We start from the raw sequence: 15,223 nt of genomic DNA, 5'->3' as shown, positions 1-15,223 counted from the left end.
TAGCTGTCATATAGACTAATCCACCGATTTAGGGTCTTAGGCCCATAAAAGGCGCATTAATTGCCGATTTTGCCAAAATTTGGGAATTTGAGTTGTGTTAGGCCCTTCGACATCCTACTTCAATTTGGCTCAGATCAGTCCAGATTTGAATATAGCTGCCATATAGACCGATCTCTCGGTTTTAGGCTTTGGGTCCATAAAAGGCGCATTTATTGTCCGATGTCGCCGAAATTTGGGACAATGAGTTAAGTTGAACCTCTTGACATTCTTCTGCATTATGGCACAGATTGGTCCAGATTTGGATATAGCTGCCGTATAGACCGATCTCTCGGTTTTAGGTTTTTGGGCCATAAAAGGCGCATTTGTTGTCCGATTTCGCCGAAATTCGGGACAATGAGTTGTATTAGGTTCTTCGACATTTTTCTGCGCCTTGGCCCTAATCGGCTCAGATTTGAATATAGCTGCCATATAGACCGATTTCTCGATTTAAAGTCTTGGTCCCATAAAAGGCGCATTTTTAATCCGATTTCACTGAAATTTGACACAGTAACTTATGTTAGGCTTTTCGACAGCCGTGACGTATATGGTTCAGATCGGTTTATATTTTGTTATACACAATTGAACAATGACTTGTTCTTATCACAATTTGCTCCAAATGGGAAAATTTTTCGATATAGCTGCTATGGGGCATAGGTATGCATTTTTCATTTTGACGATAGGTGGTTTACATATATACCCGAGGTGGTGGATATCCAAAGTTCGGCCTGGCCGAACTTAACGCCTTTTTACTTGTTCAGTTAGGACTTCCTCCATTTTTTATTTGGGCGTTAGTACCTAAAAAATTTGGGGCCTTATGACCGTTGTTTGGGCATTCATAACACCCAAATTTGATTTTGGGTGTTTTCACAGGTTGCCTAAAATATTCTTCTCTTAAATTTGTTGGGACTTTTCATGTACCGATGTAGAGGTACCGATTTTCCTTGTAGACCACTTTGAGGACGCTATTTCTTTCGAATTTCGTTAAAAATTCTTTTGTGTTTTTCACTTATAGGTCCATTACACGATATGGCGATTTGCCCTCCAACATTCCACAGCGACATTTCAATCTGCATGACATAAATGCAAATTTTGCCCATGAACATTCCACTAAGGAACAGGGGCAAACTTCTCACATATCTATGAGTGCAGTCCAATTCAAGTTTTTTTTAGCTCAATGATAAGGGGCCACCTTTTTATAGCCGAGTCCGAACCGCGTGCCGCAGTGCGACATCTCTTTGGATAGAAGTTTTACATGGCATAGTACCTCACAAATGTTGCCAGCATTAGGAGGGGAAATCCACCGTTGAGAATTTTTTCTGATGGTCTCGCCAGGATTCGAACCCAAGCGTTCAGCGTCATATGCGGACATGCTAACCTCTGCGCTATGGTGGCCTTCTGCATGACATAGTATCTCACAAATGTCGCCAGCTTGGGAGGATATCACCGCTGCTGAAAATTTTTTTCTGAAGTTCTCACCAGAAGTGGAATCTAAACCTTCAGCGTCATAGGCGGTCATGCTTATGACTGCATCACGGTAGTCACCATTACAAGATATTACCGTCATATAACCTGCAATGGAATCTCAATGCGATTTTTATTTATATACTAGCTGGACAGCTGGACCGCTCCGCTGCGCCTCTCTCACTCACTCTCTTAATTTATCTGAGCCCTATACTGGCATGGTCAGGGTTAAGTTCTGTTTTTGGGGTGCTGGTACGACCTTTCAGATATTTCGCCCCAATGTGGATATCATTTTCGTGTTCTATTCCCAAAAACCTTTCATTTGAGCCCCACACTGACCTGGTCGATAAGTATGTCCGATTAAGGCGTGTTTTGGGGAGTTGGGTGGTCCCCCAAACACTTAGCCCTGAAAATAAGTCAGCATCGTTCTCTACTCTCAAATATCATTTATTTGAACCCCATATTGCCATTGGCCTCGAAATTGGATATTAAATTCGTTTTCTAATCTCAAATACCTTTCATTACCTTAAACCTATAAATATCGAGCTCCACTCTGTTTAAAACCCAAATTGTCATGGCGAGCAAATACATATTATTTGGAGATTGTTATGGTGGTGGGACGTCCCCTAGACAGTTGGTGCCAAATATTGAGTTCAGATTCGTGGTCTACTTCCAAGTACCCTATACTTCCATATTCTGCAGACATGTTCGGTTTAAGGCTGTTTTGGGGTATGGCCGGCCACTCAGTGACTTGGCTCTGATTCGTGTTCTACTCTTAAATACCTCTTAATTGAGCCCAATATTGCAATTGTCAGCAAATACGTCCTATTTAGGTGGTGTTATGGGGGTGGGATGGCCCCATAGACACTTTTTCCTGAATATTCTTTCTAAGGGATAAAACCCGGTTATTTCAAATTATATATTGGATTGCCCAAAAAGTAATTGCGGATTTTTCATATATTCGGCGTTGACAAATTTTTTGTGACTCTGTAATTGCATTCTTTCTTCTGTCAGTTATCAGCTGTTACTTTTAGCTTGCTTTAGAAAAAAAGTGTAAAAAGTATATTTGATTAAAGTTCATTCTAAGTTTTATTAAAAATTCATTTACTTTCTTTTAAAAAATCCGCAATTACTTTTTGGGCAACCCAATAGGTGATGGCTCGCTCTTCGGACTTGGCATTTGCCATGTTCAATAATAGAATTTATAATGACAACTGAATCCCAATAGCAATTTGCCAACTCATTTTTACAAATACAATGGCAAAAAGTTTTAAAAAAAAAAAAAAAAAAATTTTATCTATATCTGGCATGACCCATGGATTTGGCGAAGAAATTCGTTTGTCGCAGCATAAAACAACACTTAATACATATTTTCAATTAGATGTTTTCGTAATGTCATACTCATAAAAACATATCCATCGCCCATTATTTGAGTTGTCACTTACAATTGAAATTGTTCACCCGTTTTTGTCACATTTGATGGCATTTATTTTTATGCGATGGCGCTCTTTTTTGGCTGCATTAACTAATGGCTCTCTTTCGTTTCGCTTTCTTTTTCAATTACGATTATTTGCAGAACCCAGAAAAGACAAGACTGATGCACAGCACGGTGGTAATGGTACCCTGTCCCCAAATACCGAACAGCCACCATGTCAGGGCTCCATGTTGCCTCCACCAGGGGGCGGCAGTGGAGGCTCTCAGCAGAATCACTCGCATATGGTTAGTGGCCGTGATCAACATGATTCCCATACACAAAATTCCAAAATGGAAAGACCCAATACACTGGGCACCAATAAATTAGCCAGGCGTGTCAACGTCTGCTATGAACACTGTAAGTACATACAAACGAATTTTCACCCATACCCAAATATTCTCTCCTGAAAAAAAAAACACTCACTCACACTCACTTATACATGGAGCCAAGGCAACAGAAAATGTATAGGAACAGCTGAAACAAGAAACAATCGCACACATGCATAAATATATGATAACAACATCCACACCACACCACACCACCACTAAAGCTCTGTGGTATGACATGGTTGGCAAGCATAAAGTTTTTAAGTAAAGGATCAAAAATTCTTTAAAATAACAAAAAAAAATTAAAAATAAAATGTTTGACTAAAAAATCGAAGTTTTTATTTTAATAAACAGAAAATCATTTTAGTTATACCAAACCTCTAAAATGGTATGTGAAGTTTAGCTCCCCGCTATAAAGCTATAATACTCTCCAGTTTTTGTTTTTGAGAAAGAAACTCATGTTTATGCCGCAAGGACGACGTGTTTATACCCTCCCCCATAGGATGGGGGGTATACTTATTTCGTCATTTCACTTGTAACACATCGAAAAATTCATCTGAGGTCAACAACGTATATATATTCTTGATCGCCTTGCCATTCTAAGTCGTTTTAGCCCTGTCCGTCCATCTGTCAAAAGCGCTCTAACTTTCGAAGAAATCTTGACCACCTTGCCATTCTGAGTCCTTGTAGCCCTGTCCCTCCGTCTGTCAAAAGCGCTCTAACTTTCGAAGGAATAAAGCTACCCATTGAAAATTTGCATGAATACTTCCTATTAGTGTAGAACGGTTGGGATTTGAAATGGGCTATATCGGACCATGTTTTGATATAGCTCCCATATAAACTGATCTCGCATCATGACTTCTTCAGCCGCTAGAGGGCACAATCCTTATCCAATCTAGCTGAAATTTTTCACAAAGTGATTTGTTGGGACTTCCAACAACTGTGCCTAGTATGGTCTAAATGGGTTCATAACCTGATATAGCTGCCATGTAAACCGATCATGCATTCGTGAGCCGCTAGAGGGCGCAGTTTTTTCCGGTTTGTCGGAAATTTTGCATGAAGTGGTTTATTTGAACTTCCCAAAGCTGTGCCAAGTATGGTCCAAATCGGTTCATAACCTGATATAGCAACCATATACACCGATCTACTGATTATGCTTGTTTAGCCCCTAGGGAGCGGAATTTATATCCGATTATATGGTATTAATCGATTCATAACCTCATATAGCTCCCATACAAACAGATCTCCAGATTTTTATAACCACCACCGAAGTATGGGGGTATATTCATTTTGTCATACCGTTTGCAACGCATCGAAATATCCATTTCCGACCCTAAAAAAAAATCTAAGACGATCTAGCCACGTCAGTCCGTCTGTCTGTTGATTTGGCCCAGATCGGTACAGATTTGGATATAGCTGCCATATAGACCGATCCGATTTTTGATTAAAGTTCATTCTAAGTTTTATAAAAAATGCATTTACTTTCTTTTAAAAAATCCGCAATTACTTTTTGGGTAACCCAATAGCTGCCATATAGACCGATCCGCTGATTGAGGGTCTTAGGCCCATAAAAGCCACATTTACTATCCGATTTTGCTGAAATTTGGAACAGTGAGTTGTGTTGTGGTCACTCGACATCTTTCTTCACATTGGCCCAGATCGGTCCAGACTTGGATATAGCTGCCATATGGACCAATCTCCCGATTTAAGGTTTTGCGGCCATAAAAGCCACATTTATTATCCGATTTTGCTGAAATTTGGAACAGTGAGTTGTGTTGTGGTCACTCGACATCTTTCTTCACATTGACCCAGATCGGTTCAGATTTAGATATAGCTGCCATATAGCCCAATCTTTCGATTTAAGGCTTTGGCCCATAAAAGGCGCATTTATTGTCTGATGTCGTCGAAATTTGGGACAGTGAGTTGTGTTAGGACCTTCGCCATCCCTCTTCAATTTGGCCCAGAACGGTTCAGATTTGAATATAGCTGCCATATAGACCGATCTCCAGATTTAAGGTTTTGGGCCAATAAAAACCGCATTTATTGTCCGATGTCGCCGAAATTAGGGACAGTGAGTTGTATTTAGCCCTTCGACATTCTTCTTCAATTTGGCTTAGATCGCTCCAGATTTGGATATAGCTGCCATATAGACCGATCTCTCGATTTGAGGCTTTGGTCTCATAAAAAGCGCTTTTAAGGTCCAATTTTGCCGAAATTTGGTACAGTGAATTGTGGCAGGCCCTTCGACATCCTTCTTTAATTTGGTCCAGATTTGAATATAGCTGTCATATAGACCGATCTCCAGATTTAAGGTTTTGGGGCAATAAAAGCCGCATTTATTGTCCGATGTCGCCGAATTTAGGGACAGTGAGTTGTATTTAGCCCTTCGACATTCTTCTTCAATTTGGCTTAGATCGCTCCAGATTTGGATATAGCTGCCATATAGACCGATCTCTCGATTTGAGCCTTTGGTCTCATAAAAGGCGCATTAAATGTCCGATTTCGCCGAAATTTGGGACAGTGAATTGTGTCAGGCCCTTCGACATCCTTCTTTAATTTGGCCCAGATCGGTCAGATTTGGATATAGCTGCGATATAGACCGATATCTCGATTACAAGTCTTGGCCCTATAAAAAGCGCATTTACTATCCGATTTCGTTGAAATTTGACGCAGTGACTTATGTAAGGCTTTTCGACATCGGTGTCCTATATGGTTCAAATCGGTTATATATAGCTGCCAAAAAGACCATTATTTTGTTCTTCAAAATTGAACAGTGACTGATACTTATTAGACCTCGCAATGTCTGTGCCAAATTTGGATGTTTAAGTTATCCAATGTTCACTGGATTCTGACGAAAGGGGGCTTACATGCCCGAGGTGGTGGGTATCCAAAGTTCGGCCCGGCCGAACTTAATGCCTTTTTACTTGTTTCAAATTACTTAAGAATGCTCCCACAATGCTCTCAATTTTATATAAACGAAATGTCCCCATAAAACGCTGTTTCGCTCCCAGTTGGCGAATGAACAAAAAATTGACAAAGAAGTCAAATAAATCAATAATGCAATTTCCTTCCGCTCCAGTGTTGAGTCAATAAACGGATATGGACACATGAATTAATGAGACCACTGCACACGTAGTCGATGTACTTGTATGTATACGTTTCAGCTTTTGTGGTTTGAGTGTTGTTTCGGTGGTAAAAAAAAAAAAATATTCACTGTAGTGAATTTTTTTATCTTAAAGTTGGCACATAAATTTTAAGACCTGTCATAAAAAGAATTAAAAACAATTCGTTGGTTTTTCTCTTTCTCGCATAAGTGAATCGTAGACAGCATTGAAGCATTTTCAAAGGCTCTCCTGCTGCAGCTCCCCTCCCTTGCCAGGAATGTGAATGTGATGATGTCAGTCCTTTGGTATCTTTTTTTGTTTTGTATTGCAATTCAGAGAATGTAAAAACTTTTTGCTAACGGAATGTTTGCCCTGCTACTGCTTCAGTCCTCTCTAGCCAGCATGCTGGTCGCATGCTTGTCATGCATACAGCCAGTGTCAGTGCTGGTGGAGGCAGTGGCAGTGGTTGGCAGCGCAACGTATTGGAGAAAAGTTTTTCCATGAAAATGCCTTTATAAACCAGCAATAAAATTGTGAAAATCAAATATGAAAGAAAGTCAGATTTATTTGTATACACTTTGGATTTACGTTGCTCTCTTTCGTCCTTCTTTTTCTTTGCAGATCCTGATGGTTCTTCGGGAAATTCCATGATGGGTGGGCCACCGGGCAGTACGCCACCCCCATACGCTGATGCATCGGGCCACCATCATCATGGCGGCAAAATGGTTGGCAATGTTATGCTATCCGAATTGCCGGAACCTCCTATACCGCTGTCAGAGATTGGCCCCATCCCACCGCCTCCCATGTTTTCGACGCCATCGCCAACATTGGTGGCTGGACGACCGCATGGCCCGGGCGCTGTCAATGATAAAGATTATCAGCCATATGATGATTATGGTAAGTTTTTAATTAGTTTCATCAGCTATGATGACATTGTAATGTCTTTCATATGCAAATTTGTAACAAGCCACAAAGTAACTTTAATCCATAAGGAAGATGTTACAAAAATCAAACAAATATTGTCATGGAAAGTCGCAATGCGAATAGAATATGGAAATATGGACAAACTTGAAAAACAGTCTTTTATAAAAAAAAAGAAAAATTTAACTTGTGCTTTGTTGCTTTCAAAGTTTAAAAGTAAGAAAAATCATTTGGCTGCCAGTTTATGTTGGAGAAAAACAACAAAACAAAGAATATTGAGTAAGAATATGCTATTGTGTAATATTTCAGTTCATTTGGATACGAATTGCGCCTTGTAGGGGCTCAAGAAGCAAAATCGGGAGATCGGTTTATATGGGAGCTGTATCAAGCCATCGATCGATTCAGACCATATTAGACCCGTATGTTGAAGGTTATGAGGGAAGCCGTTGTACAAAATTTCTTCCAAAACGGATGAGATTTGCGCCCTCTAGAGGCTCAAGAAGTCAAGATCCAAGATCGGTTTATATGGCAGCTATATCAAAACACGGACCGATTTGGCCCATTTACAATCCCAACCGATCTGCACTAATAAAAAGTATTTGTGCAAATTTTCAAGTGGCTAGCTTCATTTATACTAAACGATCGGCTCTGCCGTCGTCATTCGATGGTTCCCCAAAATCAATATTTTCCATACACCTACTACTAATGCATACAAATATTTCTTACATCCTAGTTCTTTGTATAAAATATGCATCTAGAGCATTTATGAAGTCCGTTTCTTTATAAGGTCAATGCCTTTGCATTTTCCCTAAAAGTGTATAAGAATTGTAGCAATGTCAGCGAAAGTGTTTAGCGGCCTTGACAATAAAAGGAGTTCGCTGGCCACCATGGTTGTGCATTTTCACATTGCTGCTTATGCTTAACTGTCGATTAAGCATTCGCTCATGTTGGCCGTTGCTTAGTGTAATTTGACACTCTCTTTGCTTATAGTTGATTGGTTGGCATGAATGCATGACTATGCTACATCTGACTGAGTATAAAAAGCAGTACACAAACTCGATGGTGTAGGGTATTATATAGTCGGCTCCGCCCGACTTTTGCTTTTCCTTGCCGGTTTTTCCTTCTCGCCGGGATTTGAACGCAAGCGTTTGGCGTCATAGACTAATATGCTAATCTCTGCGCAATGGTAGCTTTTATATATCATTTAATTCAATTAAAAAAAAAACTTTTGGCCTTCCCTTAAGTATACTTTTTCCCGCAGTACATCATATTTGCCTAAAAATATGCACTAAATTTAACCATCTTATCTATCGTTTGATACCAAAAAATTTTAAACAACTTTAGTCCATCCCAAAAGTATAATTTTCTCCCATATAAAATCATCATCTGCCTGAAAGTATGCAGTAAATTTTATATTTCGTTTTATATCCAATTTCAGATACGGTTTTCTATTAATCGTTTAATTAAATGTCATACCAAAGTCTAATTTTTCCTCCAGTACACCATCTTCGCCTGAAAGTATGCAGTAAATTTGTTGATTTTATCTATGTGCAATCTAAAAGGAAAAGGCAAAAAGCATTTCCTTGAAATAGGCAGCACTTTGTTGTTGTGATTTTACTTTTGAGCCATAATTCCTCTATTAAAAATGTTTATCTTCTTTTAATAGCTTTACACCTCAAAGTTTTTAATTTGTTCCAAATTTATTACAGCAAGCAATTTTATCAGTATCCAATAACAATTTATGGAGGCACGTTATTACCTTTCGGCATAATTTTTCATGCCTTTTTCCACAACTTGATCTATTTTGTGTGCCATAACTTTACGCCTATAGATTTGGCTCTTAATTCTGCGAATTTTAAAGCTTTATTTATGAAAGACATTCTCATTTGTGGCACATAGTATCAAATTTTGAGTTGCTTTGTTTTGTGGCGTAGAAACACAAGTGCCATATAAACTCTATTCTCTCTCTCCTCTTAACCTAAACAAACCAACAACTTAATTAATACATCATCCTTTTTGAGTTGTTGTTCATGCGCATCCTTTTGGTGATATGCCATTACGTTACAAGTCTCGTTTTTTGCCTTAGGCCTCAACATCATTTCAATTACTCGTGAAAACATTTCGCCCAAGCAAAGCTACCACCATCCTCAAAGTCCAGCATTCATTTTATTTATTACCGCGCGTATAATATTTAATTTTATGATTATTCACTCCCCTCTCGTACCACAAGAGAGCTTCAGTTAAGGAAAAGCTTAGCTGTTATCCTGCAATCTTCTTAAGATTTCTACAACAGACAAATTGCTTGAGTGGCAATGCTACAAATAGCAGATCCCTTCTGCCACTTGCAGCGGCATCTTCTTCAAACAGTTGATAGAAAAAATACGAAATGAGACCGTAGAGTTGGAGTGGACTCGCTGTGTGTTCCACCTTAAAACACAAACCTTCACCTACAAAGCAAATGGAACTTCTTTTTCTGCGAAAAAAAAAACTTTGATAAAGCAATAAAATTTGCAATTTTCTCAAGTTGAGATTTTTCAAAGATTTTCAAGTACACTTTTTTGGATTGTGATTGAAATTTGCTTGCTCGGCGGCATCCAGGCATAGAGACAAAGTTAGAACATTGACAGCACACGTTTTGTGGTTGCTTTTTTTTTTAAATTTTATAGCTCAGCCGCCTTAATTATGCTATGTCGACGAAAAAAGTGTAATTAAAAACTTTATTACTACAATTTCAAACATTTGAGCACTTTTTGGCGTTATTAAAACCGTTGGGAAACATCAAACAATTTTATAGATACATGTGTGTTCTTGTGATTTGCATTTTAGTTTAATTTTAATTAAAGTTAAGCAACAGTGTTTGTAGTTTCAAGGTTTTGTAAGGCCAAACCTTAGGATAACTCTTAGACTCATAGAAATTTGTTGGTGGAAACAGCAGAAAGTCTGCTAAAAATGCGGGACAGCAGTAATTTGTTGCTAAAACGGCAAACATTTTCTGCTGTTTGTTGTTGTTGTTGGTAGAAACAGCAGAAAGTCTGCTAAAAATGTGGGACAGGAGCAATTTGTTGCTAAAAACAGGTTCATAACCTGATATAGCTGTCATATAAACCGGTCTTGGGTCTTAACTTCTTGAGCTTTTAGAAGGCGCAATTCGTATCCGATTTGGCTGTAATTTTGCATGAGGTGTTTTGGTATCACTTCCAAAATTTATGCGAAGTATGCTCCATAACCTGGTATAGGTGCCATATAAACTGATCATGGATCTTGACTTCTTGAGCCGCTAGAGGGCACAATTCTCATCCAATTAGGCTAGGCTTTTGTGTGAGGTGTTTTGATATCACTTCTAACAACTGTGCTAAGTATGGTTCAAATTGGTTCATAACCTGATATAGCTGCTATCTAAACCGATCTGGGGTCTTGACTTCTTGAGCCACTAGAGGGCGCAATTCTTATTCGATTTGATTGTAATTTTGCATGAGGTTTTTTGGTATCACTTCCAAAATTTATGCGAAGTATGGTTCAAATCGGTTCATATCCTGGTATAGCTGCCATATAAACTGATCTTGGATCTTGACTTCTTGAGCCGCTAGAGGGCGCAATTCTCATCCGATTAGGCTAAAATTTTGCATAATTGTTTTGATATGACTTCCAAAAACTGTGATTAGTATGGCGTAAATCGGTACATAACCTGATATACTGTCATATAAAACGATCTGGGATCTTGACTTCTTGAGCTTTTAGAAGGCGCAATTCTTAACCGATTTAACTGTAATTTTGCATGAGGTGCTTTGGTAACACTTCCAAAATTTATGCGAAGTATGGTCCAAATCGGTCAATAACCTGGTATAGGTGCCATATAAACTGATCTTGGATTTTGACTTCTTAAGCCGCGCCGCTAGAGGGCGCAGTTCTCATCCAAAAACTGTTATTAGTATGGCGTAAATCGATACTTAACCTGATATAGCTTCCATATAAACCGATCTGGCATCTTGACGTCTTGAGCCTCTAGAGAAAGCAATTCTCAGCCGATTTAGCACAAATTTTGTACAACTGCATCTCCCATGGCCTTCAATATACGTGTGCAAATCGATCTATAGCTTGATACAGCTCCCATATAAACCGATCTCCCCATTTTGCTTCTTGAGCCCCTACAAGGCAGTTCTTATTCGAATTGACTGAAATGTTATACAATGACTAAAAAGTTCAGCATTCAATTCATTTATAGTACGAATCGGACTATAACTTGATATGGCTCCAATAGCATAACAATCCTTATTCATTATTCTTTGTTTGTTGTTGGTTTAACCAGCATAGACCAAGGCGTTTTTATTTCTTGTTTCTACTTCAAAACAAAACAACAAAAACACCTTAAAGAGTCTCAACATTTGTGGTGTGTTAAATGTATCAAGGGGCGGGCTGCAATAATCGCGATTTCGGCCTTTGCCAGGGGCCTCATCAGACTGCTATGCCATCACAAGATTACAAGCTTCCACCTACCCACTAATTAGTAAGCAGTGCAATGGTAGAAGCATGCCCACTGATTGAAATGTTGGGTCTTGTTATTCAACCTTTTCTTATAGCGCAGTAGGAGAAAGTTCGAATCGGACTATAGCTTGCTATAGCTCCAATAGCATAACAGTCCTTATTCATTATTCTTTGTTTGTTGTTGGTTTAACCAGCATAGACCAAGGTGTTTTTATTTCTTGTTTCTATTTTAAAACAAAACAACTAAAACACTTTAAAGAGTCTCAACATTTGTGGTGTGTTAAATGTATCAAGGGACGGACTACAATGATCGCGATTTCGGCCTTTGCCAGGGGCTCATCAGACTGCTATGCCATCAAAAGATTACATGCTTCCATCTACCCACTAATTACTGAGCAGTGCAATGGTAGAAGCATGCCCTCTGATTGAAATGTTGGTTCTTGTTATTCAACCTTTTCTTATAGCGTAGTAAGAGAAAGTTTAAATCTAACAGTCAACAGAGACATCTATCATCAACAACCCATACAAAGCTAAAGACTTGTTATCCAGACAAACTTCGCTTGCCATAGAATAACTTTTCAATATGTGCATATTAACTACATATTTCTCGACGAGCTGATCTTTGTTTGCCAAAAAGGAGATACTGCGCATAGAACTCGACAAATGCGATTCATGGTGGAGGGTATAAAAGATTCGGCCCGACCGATTTTAGCACGCTCTAACTTGTTTATAGGAATATTGTTAATCCCATCAATTCCAGAGACCTTCGAGATCTTGAGATAGGAAATAAGCAATTTGATTTCACCAGCAGATGTCTGAGGAAGAGATTCCTCATTCTTCTAATATTCTAACTGTAGAGTTGAGCCTGTGTTCCATTGGACTATACATGGCTGGCTGTGGTGGTCATGTGGAACCACTCAAACTGATCAGCAATAAGATTATCCTTTTCTTGATTACTGCAGACCTCTTTGCCATCTACGATCAAACTCCTCATTGCATTACTACCTCCTTTCAACCGCTTTGTTAGCTTCCAAAATTTCCTGCTCCCCACAGGCAGATTCTCATTTGTATCAAAGAAGCTTATTGAGTTCCCTTAAAATCGCCTTATATGTGACTCTGAACATCTCCGAAAAAGTCGCCTGCATCTATTCCTTGTTGAAATCACTAATGTATATTTCATAGAATTTTTTTTCAGAATACCAGTTTTGGGATGAACTTTTATTCAATAGCAATTCTTCATTATGGTTGCTCTTTATCATATTTTTTATTTTTTTGTATTGCAGATAATGATCACGATCACGATGATAACGATTCTGATATTGATTATAATTATCAACATTATCCAAATCATATCGATACACAACGCATTGAGGAAATTCCAGCCAAAGAGCCCAAACCAAATGCAGTTCCTCTCAAATCGGCCCTCAAAAAGAAGCCCGGCCACAATGTCAACTCATCGTCATCGCCGGCCACGCCCATACAGGATCACACAAATGCCAATGGCAGTTTGCCCCAGGGCATGGGTGGTGGCGGTGGCGGCGGCGGTGGGGGCAGCAGTGGCAACAATGCCTCACATACCTCGACCAGTCATCAGCGTCCATTGGTGGTGAGGCAGGATGCTACCAATAGTTATAATTTAAAGTAAGTATTGATGGAATGGATTGAATTTAAACATAAAGCCAGAGGAAACAACATTGCAAAAGCATTTAGCAAATATTTTAAATTTTAAAAATAATTTTTAACATTTTGGGTTTGAATGTTTCCATTTTTTTTTTTCAATTTAGAGAGTAGTTTTTTTTTCTTTCACAATGATAAAAGAATCAAACCAAATATGATTAAACAAAAACAAGTTTTGTTTAAGATTTTTTCCATAACAAAATTTGAAATAATGTTTCAACTCTAACTTTTAATTATACTTTTTTCTTTCTTTCTTCTTTCCCTCCTCACCCCACGGTATTTTATTGGAAATTTTGTAAACTTTCCCATATCGAAATGAAAACACACTCACCATGTGTATTATTATTCTTTTTTGGGTTTACAACCATTTTTTTTTGGGTTTATTTTGTTTCATTTTTGGAAAATATTTGAAACCTTTTTCCACTGTCGCCACCAACCACCATCACAACCGTCACCACTATAACGACAATGAATACCTTTATGTGTTCCTTCTGTGTATCCTTCCTTCTGGTTATCATTTTCTTTTTCTTCTTCCTTAATCAATTAGGCCCATACTACGACCACGGATTAGAATATGGTAATAATTTAGATTATGTTTTTCTATATATCCAAACCAAATCAATGAAAAAAAAATAAAGAATATATCTAAAGTATTTGGCAAGCCATATCAAAAAGAAAACACCCTATCTTTGTATTCTATGTGATGTTTATTTTCTTGTCTTTTGTTGCATTTTGGTTTTCTGGACTTTATTATTTTAAAAACCTTGAATACCAAACACCAGCCAACAACACCAAAAACCTTCATAACACCACCACTGCTCATAGATTACCCCAGAACAATCACTGGCACCAAGTCACCTTTGAGTTATACTCCAATATCCTGGTTATATCTGAAAAAAACCAATTTATGTTATACACTTGATTTGTTTTTCGTTTCGTTTTGATTTGTTTTATCTTCATTTTTAACACAAATTTTGCTATTGGAACTAATTACACAATGTCTCAACATAGATGTTAGTTTGCATGCAAATTGCTAGTTTAAGTCATATCAATACATATATCACATAATATATTAACGAGCTTATTTACACAACCTAATGAAGCCTTCACAAAACTTAATGCGGTAAGGTTTATTTGACAGATTTCCTTAATAGAACTGTCAAATAAACCTATTTTAAGTCAATATTAAGTTTTGTGAATACCAATGTAATTTAGATTTGTGTAGTAAAACACAGCTTGAAACATAATGGTGTTCAAACAGCTGTCAAGCTATTAGACAAGCGAAGATTCAAAATTCTGTAAAATATGAAAAAAAACATTTGTATACCCTGCCCCATAGGATGGGGGTAAACTAATTTCGTCATTCTGTTTGTAACACTTCGAAATATGCGAAATATGTCATGACAATTTAAGTCGATCTAGACATGGCCGTCCGTCCGTCTGTCTGTCGAAAGCAGACAGACGGACAGACAGTCTGCCCGTTGCTAACTTTCGAAGGAGTAAAGCTAGGTGCTTGAAATTTTGCAGAAATATTTTTTATAAGTGTAGGTCGGTTGGGATTGTAAATGGGCCAAATCGGTCCATGTTTTGGTATGGCTGCCATATAGACCGATATTGGGCCTTGACTTCTAGAGGGCGCAATTCTCATCCAATTCGACTGCAATTTTGCACGTGGTGTTTTGGTGTCACTTCCAACAACTGTGCTGAGTATGGTTCAAATCGGTTCATAACCTGATATA

The 15,223-nt window shown here is 38.3% G+C and overlaps 1 protein-coding gene across 5 annotated transcripts in view; it reads left to right on the top strand.

Annotated features, from left to right (window-relative positions):
- The window catches only part of LOC106085248 (phosphatase and actin regulator 1), a 784,344-nt gene that overhangs the window by 728,888 nt on the left and 40,233 nt on the right, over nucleotides 1–15,223 (top strand). For 4 of the 5 annotated variants that reach the window (XM_059360062.1, XM_059360063.1, XM_059360064.1 and 1 more), the window contains 4 exons: nucleotides 3,077–3,331; nucleotides 7,026–7,301; nucleotides 13,091–13,448; nucleotides 14,032–14,061. In XM_059360062.1, coding sequence (XP_059216045.1) covers nucleotides 3,077–3,331; nucleotides 7,026–7,301; nucleotides 13,091–13,448; nucleotides 14,032–14,061 — 919 coding nt within the window. The remainder of the gene's footprint in view (nucleotides 1–3,076; nucleotides 3,332–7,025; nucleotides 7,302–13,090; nucleotides 13,449–14,031; nucleotides 14,062–15,223) is intronic. The other variant, XM_059360060.1, reaches the window with a different exon arrangement.

The sequence above is a fragment of the Stomoxys calcitrans genome, chromosome 1 (assembly GCF_963082655.1).
Source record: "Stomoxys calcitrans chromosome 1, idStoCalc2.1, whole genome shotgun sequence".
Taxonomy (NCBI): Eukaryota; Metazoa; Arthropoda; class Insecta; order Diptera; family Muscidae; genus Stomoxys; species Stomoxys calcitrans.
This window is presented reverse-complemented; position numbering and strand designations above follow the sequence as displayed.